Source organism: Rhineura floridana, chromosome 18, assembly GCF_030035675.1.
Source record: "Rhineura floridana isolate rRhiFlo1 chromosome 18, rRhiFlo1.hap2, whole genome shotgun sequence".
In the NCBI taxonomy this organism is placed as follows: Eukaryota; Metazoa; Chordata; class Lepidosauria; order Squamata; family Rhineuridae; genus Rhineura; species Rhineura floridana.
The window spans coordinates 8,079,633-8,095,085 of record NC_084497.1 but is presented as its reverse complement, the minus strand read 5'-3'; the positions used below and the strand labels follow the sequence as shown (position 1 = coordinate 8,095,085).

General features: G+C 50.6%; 1 protein-coding gene across 2 annotated transcripts in view; it reads left to right on the top strand.

Moving 5' to 3' along the window:
- Positions 1 to 15,453, top strand: part of AP3D1 (adaptor related protein complex 3 subunit delta 1) — a 67,344-nt gene that overhangs the window by 23,247 nt on the left and 28,644 nt on the right. For both annotated transcript variants that reach the window (XM_061600645.1, XM_061600646.1), the window contains exons 6-13: positions 1,425 to 1,554; positions 2,326 to 2,465; positions 5,390 to 5,463; positions 6,414 to 6,463; positions 6,595 to 6,644; positions 9,740 to 9,788; positions 13,611 to 13,756; positions 14,408 to 14,556. In XM_061600645.1, the coding sequence (XP_061456629.1) occupies positions 1,425 to 1,554; positions 2,326 to 2,465; positions 5,390 to 5,463; positions 6,414 to 6,463; positions 6,595 to 6,644; positions 9,740 to 9,788; positions 13,611 to 13,756; positions 14,408 to 14,556 (788 nt within the window). The remainder of the gene's footprint in view (positions 1 to 1,424; positions 1,555 to 2,325; positions 2,466 to 5,389; positions 5,464 to 6,413; positions 6,464 to 6,594; positions 6,645 to 9,739; positions 9,789 to 13,610; positions 13,757 to 14,407; positions 14,557 to 15,453) is intronic.

The following is a 15,453-nucleotide window of genomic DNA, read 5'->3' as shown; positions in this document are numbered from 1 at the left end:
TGAGTTCTCCAGGGGCAGCACTGAGACTAAAAGGGAGGGAACTGACAGGCAGGGCCGCGAACCTGGACTGGTTGCAAATAAGGCAGGCAGGCAGGCAGGCACAGGCTAGCTGAGGGCGGGCCGAGGTTGGCAGGGGAGCGCCTCACCGGGCCAGCCTTCACTGCACAGAGCGTGGGTGAGGCCCAGCAGGTTTGGCCACTGCCCTGTGAGGAGTGTGCATCCCAGAATGTGTTTTGAAAAGACACGTATGCTCTGCTTTTCAGTCAAATCCTCTTTTGTAGGAGGCACGAGGAAGTTGACGGGGATAGAGGCTTTTAAATACAGTAGGGCCCCACTCATACGGCAGGTTAGGTTCCAGCCCCCTGCCGAAAAGTGGAAACCGTTGAAAAGTGGATCAGTTGTAGGGCGGGGGTCTGGAACCTAACCTGCTGATCACGCCGGAGGAGGAGAAATCAGCTGTAGCGCGGGAGTCTTATTGCGCCAGAAGAGGAGGAGATCAAGGGTAGCACTCTACAGCTGATCTTCCCCTCCTCCAGTGAGATCAGCTGGCGCGCGGGGAGCTCCAGCCCCCCCTCCAGCTGATCGCTACGCTGGTGCCGTATTAGCGGGACGCCGAAAAGCAGGGCGCTGAGAAGCGGAGCCCTACTGTAGAGGCATTCCTCCATGTCTCCTATGGAATACATGATGCTGCTACTTCGATCAGGGATGGGTAAGCCTGTTAGCCCTCGGGATGTTTCTGAACAAGAAACTTCCATCATCATCACTGAGTTTTGCTTGCTGCCTGCTGGTGTCTGGAGGCCAACCACCGCTGGAGGTCCTTCGGTCACCAGTCACTGCTGAATCCCCCCTTTCTCAGGAGGGAACGCCTCGTCTAGACAGCGGCGTTCCTCCATCTCTCGAATGCAAGTTGGGAATGTTACTTGCTGCCTGTGGCCCTCCTGATGTTGCTGGCCGCCGGCTCCCATCTTCCTCCCTGGCTGTGGGCCATGCTGGGAGTCTCAGCAACATCTGGCCACAGGTATTCCCCACCCCTCTTCCAAGGTGATTTTTTTTTTTACATACTACCAAAAAACTCAAATAGAGGACCAGTGTGTTGGCTGTGGGTTAGGGCCACAATAGGATTGAGGGGGCTCCAGGTTGAAATCGCCACTCGGACTTTGGAAGAGTATAGGACACCACCTTACATCGAGTCAGTATTGCCTACACTGACCGGCAGCTACTCTCCAGGGTTTTCAGGCAGGCAGTCTTTCACCAGCCCTGCCTGGAGATGCCATTGGGGATTGAACCTGGGGCCTTCGGTGTGCAAAGCAGAGGCTCTGCTCTTGAGCTGCAAACCCTTCCCAGTGGTTTGATTCAGGATAAGGAAAGACGTCTTGGCTTAATCGTTGTGAAAACAATACATGAGCGTTTCCCTTCCCGGACAGATGTCTCACACGAAGCCTTACATCAGGAAGAAAGCGGTGTTGATCATGTACAAAGTGTTCTTGAAATACCCGGAGTCCCTCCGGCCTGCGTTCCCCCGTCTTAAGGAGAAGCTCGAAGATCCCGATCCCGGTTAGTCTCGTGGATACAACGCGATCCAGAAGATTGCAAAGGCCGTTGGCGGGGAGGGGATGCTCTTGGTAGCGGAACCGTGTGTGTGTATATGTGTCAAGTTAAAATCAACTTCGTTTTTACTGTTTTAATTCTTGCAAACCGTCCAGAGAGCTTCAGCTATGGGGCGGTAGACAAACGTAATAAATAAACTGCGTAAGGGCTTGGCAGAGATGGTGGGAAATGTGGTGCGGGGAAGGCGTACAGGGAACACAGGGACAGGAGTGCATTGTAGAAAGGTGGGGAGGGTTCTCTGTCCTCAAATCTGTCTAGGTACTCTCACCTGAATTCACTTGCATGGATTTCCACACGCTCAACCAGAATTAGGGCCCTAGTTCTTTCTTAAGGCCACATCTGAACCTTACATTTAAAGCAGAATTGTGCCACTGTTACACTCACAGCTTCCCCCTGGGAATTGTAGCTTGCTACAGGGTGCTGAGAGTTGTTGGGAGAGACCCCTGTTCCCCTCACCCAACTACAGTTCCTAGAGTCTCCTGGGAAGAGGGATCGACTGTTAAACCACTCTGGGAATTGTAGCGCTGTGAGGGGAATAAGGGTCTCTTAACAGTCATCAGCACCCTTAACAAACTAGAGTTCCCAGGATTCTGTGGGTTAAGCCATGACTGTTTAAAGTGTGTAAATTTAAATGTATGGGGCAGATGCGGCCTAAAGCTTTGAGCCCTTTAGTTCTACGATTTGTTCAAACTTCCCTTTCCCCTGCTCTTCCCCCAGGCGTCCAGTCCGCCGCCGTGAACGTCATCTGCGAGCTGGCCAGGCGTAACCCGAAAAACTACCTTTCCCTCGCTCCGCTGTTTTTCAAGCTGATGACGTCATCCACCAACAACTGGGTCCTCATTAAAATTATCAAGCTGGCAAGTATGAGTGGGCGCCTTCGTTTGCAGCGTCTCGGGTGTGAAAACGCTTGTGTACACCCCAGCCCTGTCGCTTGCGAGGTGTAGCAGCTGACACGAACCAGAGAGGAAAGGAAAAAGCAAGAGGCAGCCTGTGCAGTTGGCTTTTGGGTGGGGAGGGGAGGGAGCGTTCTCACTCAGGCTGCGAGGAATATTTTGGGGAAAGGGGGGATGAGACCCTGACGAGAGTGCGCAGGGAGCTGGCTGTCATACTTGATGCTTCTCCAGTTAGCGGGGCTCTACATGGGATCGGGGGCAGGTCTGCGTGGTAGATGGAAAGGCCTTCTTCACATGCTGCATAGTTACATTCAGAATTCACACCTACAAAGCTGTGATGATGGCCACCAACTCTTGGAGGGCTTTGGAAGAAGATTAGAGGGCTGGTTGTCCCTGCTATATTTTGATATTTTGGACGTTAATAGTCATTACAAGAGCCAGTGTGGCCTAGTGGTTAGAGTGTTGGCCTATGACCTAGGAGACCAGGGTTCAAATCCCCACACACCCCTGAAGCTCCCTGGGTGACCTTGGGCCAGTCACTGCCTCTCAGCCTCAGAGGAAGGCAATGGCGAACCATCTCTAAATATCTCTTACCATGAAAAAAAACCCTATTCATAGGGCCGCCATGAGTCGGGATCGACTTGAAGGCAGCCCAGAACGACAAAATGGGCATTACAGCCCCTGTATTTTAGCTGTTGAAGGATACGGCTAGCAAGGGCTACTAGCCAAAATGGCTATCTTCTCCTTCCACTGTTGGAGGCAGTCAGTGCCTCTGAGTGCCAGTCCTGGGGGGAATCGCAGGGGTGGAGAGTTGCTGCTGCGCCCGGGACCTGCTTGCAGGCTTCCCAGAAGAGGCATCTGTTTGGCTCCTAGGAGAAGAAGAAGAAGAAGAAGAAGAAGAAGAAGAAGAAGAATAAAATTTTATTTCTAAGCTGCCTATCTGGCCGAATTAACGGCCACTCTAGGCGGCGTACATAAAAATTAAAATACAACATATAAGAGGATGTCGAACTACACGGGGGCCTCTTTGACCTGATCCGGCTTTTCTTAGCTTCTTTTGAGGATTAGGCAAAGCCATGCAGGACGCGGCTCTCAGTGGCTACTAGCCATGATGGCTCTGTTCTCCTTCCACTGTCAGAAGTAGTAAATGCCTCTAAGTATCAGTGGAGAGAGTTGCTGTTGCGCTCAGGTCCTCTGGGACATCTGGTTGGCCACTGTGAGAACAGGAGGCTCAGCTTTGGCCTCATCTGTTTTTGAGATGGGCAGCTTTAGGGAGCCGAAGCCAACGGAGGGAGTTTGGAAGTGATCCCCTCACGAAGGCAAAAGGCTGCCTTGGGCTGGGTCGGACCCGCTGCTCAGTCTTGCCTGGCAGAAGCTCTCCAAGGACTCGGGCGCAGGCCAATCCCGCCACCTGCTATCGAAGACCCTTTCTAACTCCACCTTTGGCAGGCTGGTGGTGCCCTCCAGGAGCTAGAGGGCACCAGGTTGGTGACGGCTGCTTTAACTGGCGATGCTGGTGACTGAGCTTGGATCCTTGTTACATGTGGAGCAGATGCTCCCACCACCGAACGAAGGGCCCTCCCCTAAAACACCAAAGTGTTCTCTCTCTCTCTCTCTCTCTCCCCCCTCCCCCCCCGTCCATAGCAGTCAAACTTGGGATCACCCAGTGAAATTCATAGAATCATAGAATAGTAGAGTTGGAAGGGGCCTATAAGGTCATCAAGTCCAACCTCCTTCTCAATGCTCAAATTGATGGGCACTGGGAGGACAGACAGGCAAGAGGGGCCTAACGCACCCCTCTACCACAAGACACGAAGTGGCGGCTGCCAGTAACTTTCTTTTAACTCCCACAACAAATGCATGAGGCCCTAGATAATCAGCGACGGTGGTTAGATGGATCCTCCTTGTCCAGGGGCAGCTGACCTCCGGCTACCCAGTTGCTGGGGAGCGAGAGTGAGAGATCCGTGCCCTGGATCGGTCCCCTTCTGCTGTGGGTCCCCAGACATTGTTGGGCTGTCATCCCCAGCTAGCTTAGCCCCAGTGGTCAGGGAGGATGGGCGTTGTAGTCCAACGGCAAGAAGAGGTCCAAGACTGAAGAGCGCTGCCCTGGATTGTGAGCTTCCTGCAGGCCTCTGGCTGGCTGCTGTGGGGGGCAAGAAGCCAGCAGACCTTTGCGGTGAGCCTGAGGGGCTCGATGGTTTATTATTTATTCAACATCTGTCCTGCCGTTTCTCCCAGAGAGGCTTCGCTGGGTCTTCTCTGTAGGAAGCTGCCTTACGCCGAGTCAGAGCGTCCTTCCATCTAGCTCAGTCCTGTCTACCCTGACTGGCAGCGGGTCTTCAGGGTTCAGGCAGCAGCCTCTCCCAGCTGAGGGGATGCTGTATGTCAAGGGGGTGCTCTACCTGCTGAACTACAGCCCTGTTGAAGCCTAAATGCAGATCAGAGTGATTCTTACTTCTTAGCCTACAAAGCCACATCCTGCCGGAGAGGTCTCCCTCTTAACCCGTTCTGTCCACTCTTACCACCACCGTGAGCAGCGTGTTTCCATCTTTTTCCTCCGGAGGGCTCTGTGCTCTCTCTCTCTCTCATGTGCAAAGTTCTGGGAGCCACATGTTTGGGGGGGCAGCAGCGGCAGCTCTTGCCAGCAGAAAGCAGGCTACGCTGCGGCCACGCGGAAAAGCCAGAGGTTTTCTGCGGAAAGAGAAGCTTGTCGATCCAGGCCAACGAAAGGCCTTGTCACAGCTCAAGGATGCGTTCCAGCCAGGCGAAAGCACTCGAGGAGGGCTGGGGAAGGGGGGTGGCCTGGGGCGAGCCGGGGTGGCCTGGAGGGTTGCTTTGCAGACTCTGCAGGGGGGCCATTTCAACATCCCCCTTTCTCCTTCCTGCAGTTTGGTGCCCTCACTCCTTTGGAACCCAGGCTGGGGAAGAAGCTCATAGAGCCGCTGACCAACCTCATACACAGGTAAGCAGGTTCAATTCTTCTCCGGCAACCTTTTGCCCGGTTCCAGGCCGGCCCTTCACCAGCTGCGCACACTGACTCCCGTCTCTCCTCCCTCGGCTGCTCGTATCCAACAACCCGGCCCATGTTCGCCTTTCCAGACCGGCCAGGCCTCTCGGTCAGGGGTGCCACCGAGCCCCTTGCAAAGCACTCGGAAAAGCTACGTCGGATGGACCCGAGTCAAAGCTTCTCTGAGCTCTTAATGTGTTTCCTGCGAAATACTCTTCAGTACCAGTATAGATACTGTTATGCCACAGCATGGTATAGATGCTGTTTTCTTTTTTTTAAAAAAACATCCGGTGCAGACATGCAGGATGGCTCTAAGCGTGGTTTGTTGTGTCGACAAATCTTTTTTTTAAATCTGTATTTTGGTAATTTTATTATATGTCTACTGTTTTCAAAGTCTGTCAAAAGATTAACATTTGGGGACAGATTAAAATGGTCTCTCTTTCTTCTAAGAGCATCAGAAGAGCCTGGCTGCTGAATCAGGCCAAAGGGGGCCAGTCTAGTCCAGCGTTGTGTCCTCACAGCAGCCAGCCAGATGCCCCAATGGGAAGAAGCCTCGTAGCGGGACTCGAGCGCAACAGCAACTCTCCCCATTTGTGATTCCCAGCAACTGGGATTCAGAGGCATTTACTGCCTGCAACAGTGGAGGGGGAACATAGCCATCGTGGCTGTTAGCAATCGGTCGAAAGCTTCTTCAGCTGACCATTAAAGTGCAAAATATAAACATTACAAAATCACAGCCTAGGAGCCCTTGAGAGCCTTTATCCTCCGTAAACATGTAATACTGGGCTCCTGCTGGAAGGAAGGGTGGAATATAAATGAAATGATAAATAAAATAAATAATGCAGCAGTACTTTGCTGGCAGACGAGTGTTTCATAAATGCAACCTCTCTCTCTCTCCCCCCCAGCACTTCAGCCATGTCGCTTCTTTACGAGTGTGTGAACACCGTGATAGCAGGTAAGGAACGACATTTCCAAGTACATAAGCCTCTTTTTCCTGCATATATACGCATGTTGCAGTTGGTTGTCTGCTTGAAAGCAGCATCTCAGTAAAACACTCTCATTCTTGTGCCTTTTTTCTCTCCGTAGTATTGATCTCGCTCTCCTCGGGGATGCCCAACCACAGCGCTAGCATCCAGGTACAGACAGCCCTCTTGGACTGGTTGTTGTTGTTTTTAATTGACCTTTCCACCAAATGGTACTCAAAGTGGCTAACGGTCATGCAGATGGAGTCGATGAAGCACCAATAAAATACAAAGGGTTTTTAAAAAAGTTTTTTATATCAGAGAGAAGAACCAGATTTCCTAAAACTAGAGCCAAGGGCCACCCACTGAAGGTGAATGTTGGAAGATTCAGGACAGGCAATTTTTTTACACACCGCATAGTTTCGGCACCTGCTTAAAACTTTTCTGTTCAGGCAAGCCTTTCCAGACACATAGGATGTTGATCAGTTTCAGGGTGCTATCCAACTTGCATTTACGCCGGGCTGAGGGGAGTTGGAGCTGGCGGATCTCCAGCAGAGCCGGCTGTGGCCAGGCTACGCTGGTGTAAGTCCCTCAGCCCAGCTCAGCCAGGGCTTAGCTAGGACCCGGCCAGCTCAGCTGAGGCTAGCACAAGTGGCGCTGACTTAAGCTGAGGTAAGGCCCGATAAAATCTGTTGGGGGCTCCCTGGTAGGGGTATTTGGAGAGCAGGGTATTACTTTCTGGTTCCTGTGCGCAGCCCCTGGCTGACCCAGCATTCAGCCGACCCAGAGGCTCCTGAACAGCAGTTGGATGTGATGAAACGTTACGTTGGCTTCTCTCGCTCCAGCACAGCTTACGCCAGCTTCCCCTGAGTTGGATTGCTCTGCCTGTCTTTTTTTTTTGTTAGTAGCTGTTTTAATTCTTTTAAATATGTTTTTAATTACTTCCTTTCGACTTTTATTGATAATTTTCATGGGGTTTTTTTGTAAACTGCTTAGAGGCCTTTACATTCAAGTGGTACATACATTTTGTTAAATAAATAAAAAATTGAAAAATAGTTGAACTGTAGAATTGGCTCCCGCTAGAGGTAGCGGTGGCCACCAACTTGGATGGCTTTAAAAAGGTATTAGACCAGTGGCCCTTAACCTTTTGGGGGTCACGGACCCCGTTGAGAATCTGATGAAAGCTATGGACCCCCATAAGTAAATACAATTTATTTTATTGCATTGGAAATTGATTTTTTTCCCTTTTGTGCCCGGTTCATAGACAAATTTATGGAGGATAAGAATGGAGTCCTTCAAGGGGCATCTGCACAGCCATGTGTCGGGAATGCTTTGATTTGGATTCCTGCATTGAGCAGGGGGTTGGACTGGATGGCCTTGTAGGCCCCTTCCAACTCTACTATTCTATGATTCTATGACACATAGATGGCAAGTGGGCAGGCAGAGTGTTGAAGTGGATCTCGGCCCAGCTAGTTACAGAAAAACTCCTAACTGTTACAGCCATACAACAGTGGAACCAATGACCTAGAGAGGTGGTGGGCTCTCCGACACTGGAGGCCTTCAAGGGGCAGCTGGACAGCCATCTGTCGGGAATGCTTTGATTTGACTTGTAGGCCCCTTCCATCTCTACTATTCTATGATTCTATGATCTTTTCCCTCCACTGCTGGAGGCCTGAGTACCAGTTGCTGAGCAATCACAAGTGGGGAGGGTTGTTGTTGCATTCAGGTCCTGCTTGAGATAAGCTTAAGGGCCTGTGGGTGAGCTATATAGCAAGTGTGTTTTGACTGCTGCTGGAAGGTCACCGGGGACAGGACTAGCTGAGCCTTCCTTGGCAAGGAGTGCCGCAGCCTGGGAACAGCCACTGGAAAGGCCCTCCTCTCTCTCTCTCTCGATCTTCCCGCCATACGGGCTTCAGATGTCAACAGTGCGGTGAAGTGGTTAGAGTACCCGTCTGTGACTGGGAGATCCGGGCTCAAATCCCGACTTGGCCATGAAGCTCACTGGGTGGACCTTGGGCTACTGACAAGCTCTCGGCCCAACGACTTCACAGAGGGATGAAATGGAGAGGAGAAATTTGCACACCACCTTGAGCTTGGAGAAAAGACAGGATGTAAATGTAATAATAGTAGTGATGGTGGTTGTAATACCGTCTCCTGAGGATTGTAGAGCCCCTTCTCTGTCAGGTGGCCTTGTTTTATTTTTGGCTTCTGAGTCTAGCACAGCCTTCCTTGGTTTGGTGCCCTCCAGACATTGTTCACCGTGATTCCCATAATAATTGATCATGCTACTTGGGGCTGATGGGAGTTGGGAGTGCACTGGGTGACCTTGGGCCAGCCTCTCTCTCTCTCTCAGCCTAACCTACCTCACAGGGTTGTTGTGGGGGTACAATCGGGGGGGACCATGTATACTATTCATTCATTCATTCAACCTCAAGCTCCGTGGAGGAAAGGTGGGCTATAAATGTAAAACCAGAACAAACATCTGCAGGGTGCCAAGTTGGGGAAAGGTGGCCTAGCACGTTGCGTTCCATTTTGTAACTGGGGAGGGCATGTTCGGAAGTGGTTTTGACACCTGGCCCACAGGTGGCTGGAGAAAAGTAAAGGGGGATGGCTAAAACATAGGCCTAGGAGTTCCATGGACCTCCAGTGGTCTTGCGAGCTTCACTCAGGTGGACTGGGGCGCGTCTGTGAAGAATGACGTGCTCAGCACCGCTCCGTCACTTGAAGAACGCGGCGTTCCCCCGCAAGGTGAGCTGAATGGGACCGGAGGTAACTTTTGACAGGAGTGGAGAGGAATAGGAGCCAAAAAGACAAAGGTAGAGGAAGCGAATCGATAGAGACAAGTAAAAGAAGCAATAGGGGTACAATTACAAAGAATAAAAGTATCTAGCGCAGGGCGTTACAACTGCAGCGGCAGAAAAATGATGAAGTGGTCTGCCAGGACTCTCGGAAACTTTCAAGGAGCTCATGGCATGGGGAAACGGCTATGGACGCCCACCCGCTGGACAAACTTTGCTTTTCAGTTCATGGTGTGTCTGGAGAGAGCCATACCTTGAACCCGGTCCTCTCCTCGCCCCACCACACTTTCTGTCATCACTAAGAGGGTCTGTCCCCTCTCGGCCTCCCAGCCCCAGTGGTGGTCGCTGGACCTTTGCTGGAGCTCGGAGGGCTTTTCTGACTGCAGGGGGAGTGGCGGAGGTGGGGGACAGGGCTGCAGTCCTGCTTGCCTCTTGCAAGGAAGGCTAATCCTGCGCATCTTCTCTTCACAGCTCTGTGTTCAGAAGCTGAGGATACTGATCGAAGATTCAGACCAGAACTGTAAGTATGGAGGGGGGGGAGTCTGTGGCACCTGACGTGTGTGTGTGGGGGGGAACCTTAAAGTCTTGCCCAGTGGAAAGCTGGAATGATCGGTTGCATGGACCAGATGGCCTCTACTGTCTCGAGTCCATTGATTTCTAGAGATCTACTCTGACTAAGCTGGATGCCAACGTCAACATGTCACACAGTCTATATCATTTGTGTATACTTCTGGTTTTGCTACTAGAGGGGGCCAGGGAACTATGTAAGGTGCAGAACCTACACACACACACTCATATACACCACACACTGAAAATCTAATTTGGTCTTTCCACTGGCTTCCACAATCCACCGGGCATTGCACTCACGCTTGCTAATCACAAGGACTAGGAACTTACCTGCCCTTTAATAATAATATAGGTTATAACCAGGATTAGTCACATTCAGAGTTGTCCCATTGAAATTAATAGGCCTGATTGACTTAGTTCTGTTAATGGGCCTACTCTGAGTAAAGCTTAGTTGGATAGAACCCTCTGTAATTGTATAATAATAATTATTATAATTAGCACCATGATCTATATTGTTAAGATTATTATCCTGTCATTGTCGTTAGTAATATTAAATGCAAGTTGTGATTCTCATGAAGTTCTCTCAGAATTGCAGCGTTCACACGGCTCTTGCTTAAACGCTTCTGAAGCCAGATAAGAACCTGAAACAGGTTCAGAACCAGGACGATCAGAACACTGGAAAGAAAGCCCTGTGAGGAAAGATTGAAAGAACTGGGCATGTTTACCCCCGAGAAGAGAAGATTTGAGGGGAGATACGATAGCACTGTTCAAGTACATGAAAGGTTGTCACACAGAGGAGGGCCAGGATCTCTTCTCAATCATCCCAGAGTGCAGGACACAGAAGAATGGGCTCAAGTGACAGGAAGCCAGATTTTGGCTGAACATCAGGAAAAACTTCCTACAGCAATGGAACCAATGGCTTAGGGAGGCGGTGGGCTCTCCAACACTGGAGGCCTTCAAGAGGCAGCTGGAGAATGACCTGTTGGGGATGCTTTAACTTGGATTCCTCCATCGAGCAGGAGGTTGGACTTGATGACCTAACAGGCCCCTTCCAACCAGACTGTCCTAGGGTTTTATGAGCAGCAAAGGGTTAGGGGAAAAGAGGGAGGGAAATTAACCAGAAATAAGCCTGAAGGAAGGAGGAGGAGGAGAAGTTATCAGGAAACATTTGAAGGGAAAGGAAGGGTTAAAGTGGGGGCGGGAGGGAGGGAAATGTCATCCAGCATTCATGATGTCAAACGCCACCGAGTATGAGCTTTTTCCCTCTCCTCCTCCTCACCATGTAGTTTTCTCCTACTCCTTCCTCCAGGAGGTAGCTTTTTTTTTCTTTTGGCGAAAGGTTTGCCCAGTGGCTGAACCAAGAGGGGCCTTTTTGCTGCTTCCGTATGGCCATAGTTCATAGAATCCTAGAATAATCAAGTCGGAAGGGGTCTGTAAGGTCATCCAGTCCAACCCCCTGTTCAACGCAGGAATCTACTGTATATTCCGGCATATAAGATGACTTTTTAACCCAGGAAAATCTTCTCAAAAGTTGGGGGTCGTCTTATACGCCGGAATATACGGTAGTTATTTCGCAAGAGTGGGCATTGCTGGACTATTGCCGGCGTGCCTTTCCGCAAACAAACGTGCAGGCTAGGGCTGGTGTGTATACACACACACGTGTGTATACACGCACAGACACCCGGCAGGGAGGGCAGGGGGCGGGGGTCAGTAGCGTCAGGCTCCCATGGCGTCACTATTGACGTCTCGCATACCAGCCGCTGTATGAAGAGGCCTCTACGGCTCCTCTCACATAAATGACGCGCGGCGTGGAGGGAGAGGGAGAGCAAGCGCGCACTCAGGAGCCTCCTTCAGTTACAACCGACAGGGACGTGGACAGGCTCTGAGCGCGCCGCAGCTAGCCGGCCGGCCTATATAAACAAAGACACATTGCTTTGGCTTGGACTCCTTACTCAGTCCCAACTCTCACAGCAGCGACACGCGGGAGACGCGGCTTCGCTTTGCTGCTGCTATATCCCGGCTCTCCCCCGCCCCTTCCAACCATCCAATGCCTCAGGACAGCGCCCACCTGCTGAGGTTTTCAGGGAAATAAAGTGTTGGACACACTACATGTAAAGACGGAACCGCCACAGCAACCGAGTACGTATACAGTATTATGAATGAGGTGCTGCTGCAACAGGGGATGGATGTGGCGGGGAGACACTTGGGCAAAGTTTGGGTCACTTTTGGTCACGGCAAATCCGGGCAGGGAACAAAACGCTCCGTCTTCGCGGTAGTAAAGAGGAAAGCGGCCGATCAGAATTGAACTCGCCACTTGAAGCGCCAGCCTTGGGGATGTGGGCTCTTCTGTGCAGCCTGCTCTCTCGATCTCGGCCAGCGGCGCTTTCTTTCCTCTGCTTGTAGTTGTCATGGGGCTGATGCTCATGGGCTTGCCCTCCCGGGCTTGATGAATGGCGGCAATTTGTCCTCGTCCGGGACAGCCGCAGCGGAGCTTTCTCTCGGGGGGAAAAGAAGTGCTCTTGGACCTTCCCTGTTGGTTTTTGCTGCGCGAGCGTGGCTTGGGCAGAGATTGGATTGGGGATGGGAGAAGAGGGGAAAACAAAAGCCGGCGGGATAGCTTAGAGGAGAAAGCGGGGCGGGGAGCTCGTTAAAGGACCTGGTGGCGGAGATGATCTGATCTGGTGCATGGAAGGGCCCGGACAAAAGTTGAGGGGATTGCGCCTCGTTGATGCTTTTCAGCTACGACAAGCCCGCACGTGGAACAGGGGGAAGAGAGGCAAAGGGGTGGCTTTTATGTTTACATGTTTGATGACAAACAGCCTTATGTTTATAAGTGACAGTTTTCCTGCTAAGTACCTGCATGTCATAAGCAGGGGTAGTCTTATACGGCGAGTATATCCCAAACTCTATATTTTAACTGGAAAAGTTGGGGGTCGTCTTATACGCCCAGTCGTCTTATACGCCGGAATATACAGTAACTTTAAGCATCCCTGACAGGTGGCTGCCTCTTGGATGCCTCCAGTGTTGGATAGCCCACCACCTCCCGAGGTCATTGGTTCCATTGCCGTATGGCTCTAACAGTTAGGAAGTTTTTCTTGATGCTCAGCTGAAATCTGGCTTTCCGTCACTTGAGCTCATTATTCTGTGTCCTGCACTCTGGTCAAGTTGGCTGGGGCTGATAGGGGACCCCAGCAGCAATGTGGGGAAGACCCCAGTCCTGAGCTAGATGGGACCGCTGATCTGAGACGGGATACGGCCGGCTTCCTGTCTTCTTCTACAACTGTAGTTCCCAAACGTTTTTTTCCCCCACGGATGACTTGAAAATCGCTGAGGACCTTGACAGGCCACTTAATGATTTTTCCTGCCTGTTGTGGCTATTGTAACGCACAGTACCAAATGCCGCCTGACTTTTAATTGCCTTTTTCTGCTGCGTTTATTTCTTGTATAATTGTGTTTTACGTTATTGCCATTTGCATTCCACAGAACTATAAAATAGAATATATAAGCAATAAAAAAGCAGCAAAAAATACATTCAGAAATCAATATAAAGATTTAGTGCTGTGGACCACCGGATCGAAGGTTGCGGACCACAGTTTGGGAACACCTCTGCAATGAATAGGACACAACTTTTGTGTCCGGTCTGAGGGGCGCTTTCTAACTGGCTTCATCTTATGCACGTGTCCTGCTCTTGCGGAAATGGAGAGCTGCCCTGCAAGGCGTCGTTGAGTGGGACTCCTTTCCACTTCTGCGTTTCCACCATCTTTTTATCACTTAGTGAAGTACCTGGGGCTGCTGGCGATGTCCAAGATCCTGAAAACCCACCCCAAATCGGTCCAGTCCCATAAGGATCTCATCCTGCAGTGCTTGGACGACAAAGATGAGTCTATCCGCCTCCGGGCCTTGGACCTTCTCTATGGGATGGTAGGTTTGCCCATCAGCACTATGGCATCAGGGGGGATTTATCTTTAAAAAACAACAACAGAGAAATACTTTATGCGACAGGGACAAACTGAAGCAGCTAACAAGCTCAGAGTAGACCCATTGGAATGAATGGGCCTAAGTTAGTCCTGTGCAGTTATTTCAGTGGGTCTGCTCTGAGTAGGACCAACACTGGATGCAACCTAATATATTTTAAAGAATTAAAGAGATGGTTTAAAAAAAGCCAGCAGCTAGCTAAACAAAACAACCACCGCCATAGAGCAACTTGGCTATAGTTTTAACCGTTTGCAAGCCAACAACGAGCCATGGCTTCACGTCAGCGTTTACTGTGTAAAAAGGGCATTGTCTTTGTAGGCAGAAAGCCCCAGGTGCATCTCAGGTAGGATTGGGGAAATCCCCTGTCCGTAATCCTGGAGAGGGTTAGTCGGTGTACTTAATACTATACTTCTCTTCCTAAAACAAACAGCCCAGGTTCAGACTTTCCAACAGACCATGCTTTGGCTAAAAACAAACCATGGCTTGGTCTTAACAAGCAAACCAGGCCTGCATATTTGCACGAGTCGTAGGGGAACAAGCACTCTTGTTCATGGTGTCTGCTTCTCTCTCTCTCCCCCTTTGGCCGCTTAACTTTAGGTGTCCAAGAAGAACTTGATGGAGATAGTTAAAAAGTTGATGATCCATGTAGACAAAGCAGAAGGGACGACCTACAGGGACGAGCTGCTGACCAAAATCATCGATATTTGTAGCCAATCCAATTACCAGTACATCACAAACTTTGAATGGTTGGTGTTTTTATTTATCTAGAATACTTAATATCTGCTTCCCATAGCCCTGAGACGCACCCAAAGTGACTCGGTGATGAAGATTCAGCAAAAATAAAAAGTGCACCAAAATCTAGCGCAGGAGCAGGAATTAGCACGGTGGGCTGAGCTTTCCTAGTCCAGAGGGGAGGAGGCTAGACAGAAAGACCTGGGAAAGGGAAGCGAGGGGCAGAAGAATCGGGTGCCCTGGAAGGCAGAGGAATGAGAGGAAGAGGTGGGGGCGAAAGGGGAAGGCAAGCTGGAGGAGATAAGTGGCCCAGAGCTGCAGAGATGGACATTAATGTTTATATGAGATTTGGGAAGTTGGATGCTTTAAACCAAAAGGGGCGGGTTCCCTTTTGGGCGCGTCCAGAAGCAAAATTGGGCAGAGCAACACGTGTTAATTTTAACATGTTGTACAGCAGGTTAGTTTCTAAACACACACTCTCCCCTCTTTATTCTTTGTCTGTGCGAGGAAGAGGCGTTAATGTACTTCAGGGACACATGCCAGCCAGGCAGAAAGCCTCACGGGATCCGAGGGCCTGGTGGGAAGGGGTGTGGCCTGAGCAGAGACCCGAGGGCCAGATAGAGAGGCCTGGAGTGCCACATCTAACCCACGGGCCAGAGGTTCCTCAACCTGGTTTTAGCCATCTATTAAAAACCTGTTTTGTTTACTCAGACCTTTTCCGATGTCCAGGAGGGTTGTTAATTGTTCTGGGTTTTTTTTAATTTACAATATTTTTTGATGCTTTCTAAACAGCTTAGAGGTGTTCTCGCTAAAATTAATGATGTTACAGCAGTGTATACATTATTATCAAATAGACTTAAATAACTAGAGGCCTTCAAGAGGCCGCTGGACAGCCACCTGTCGGGAATGCT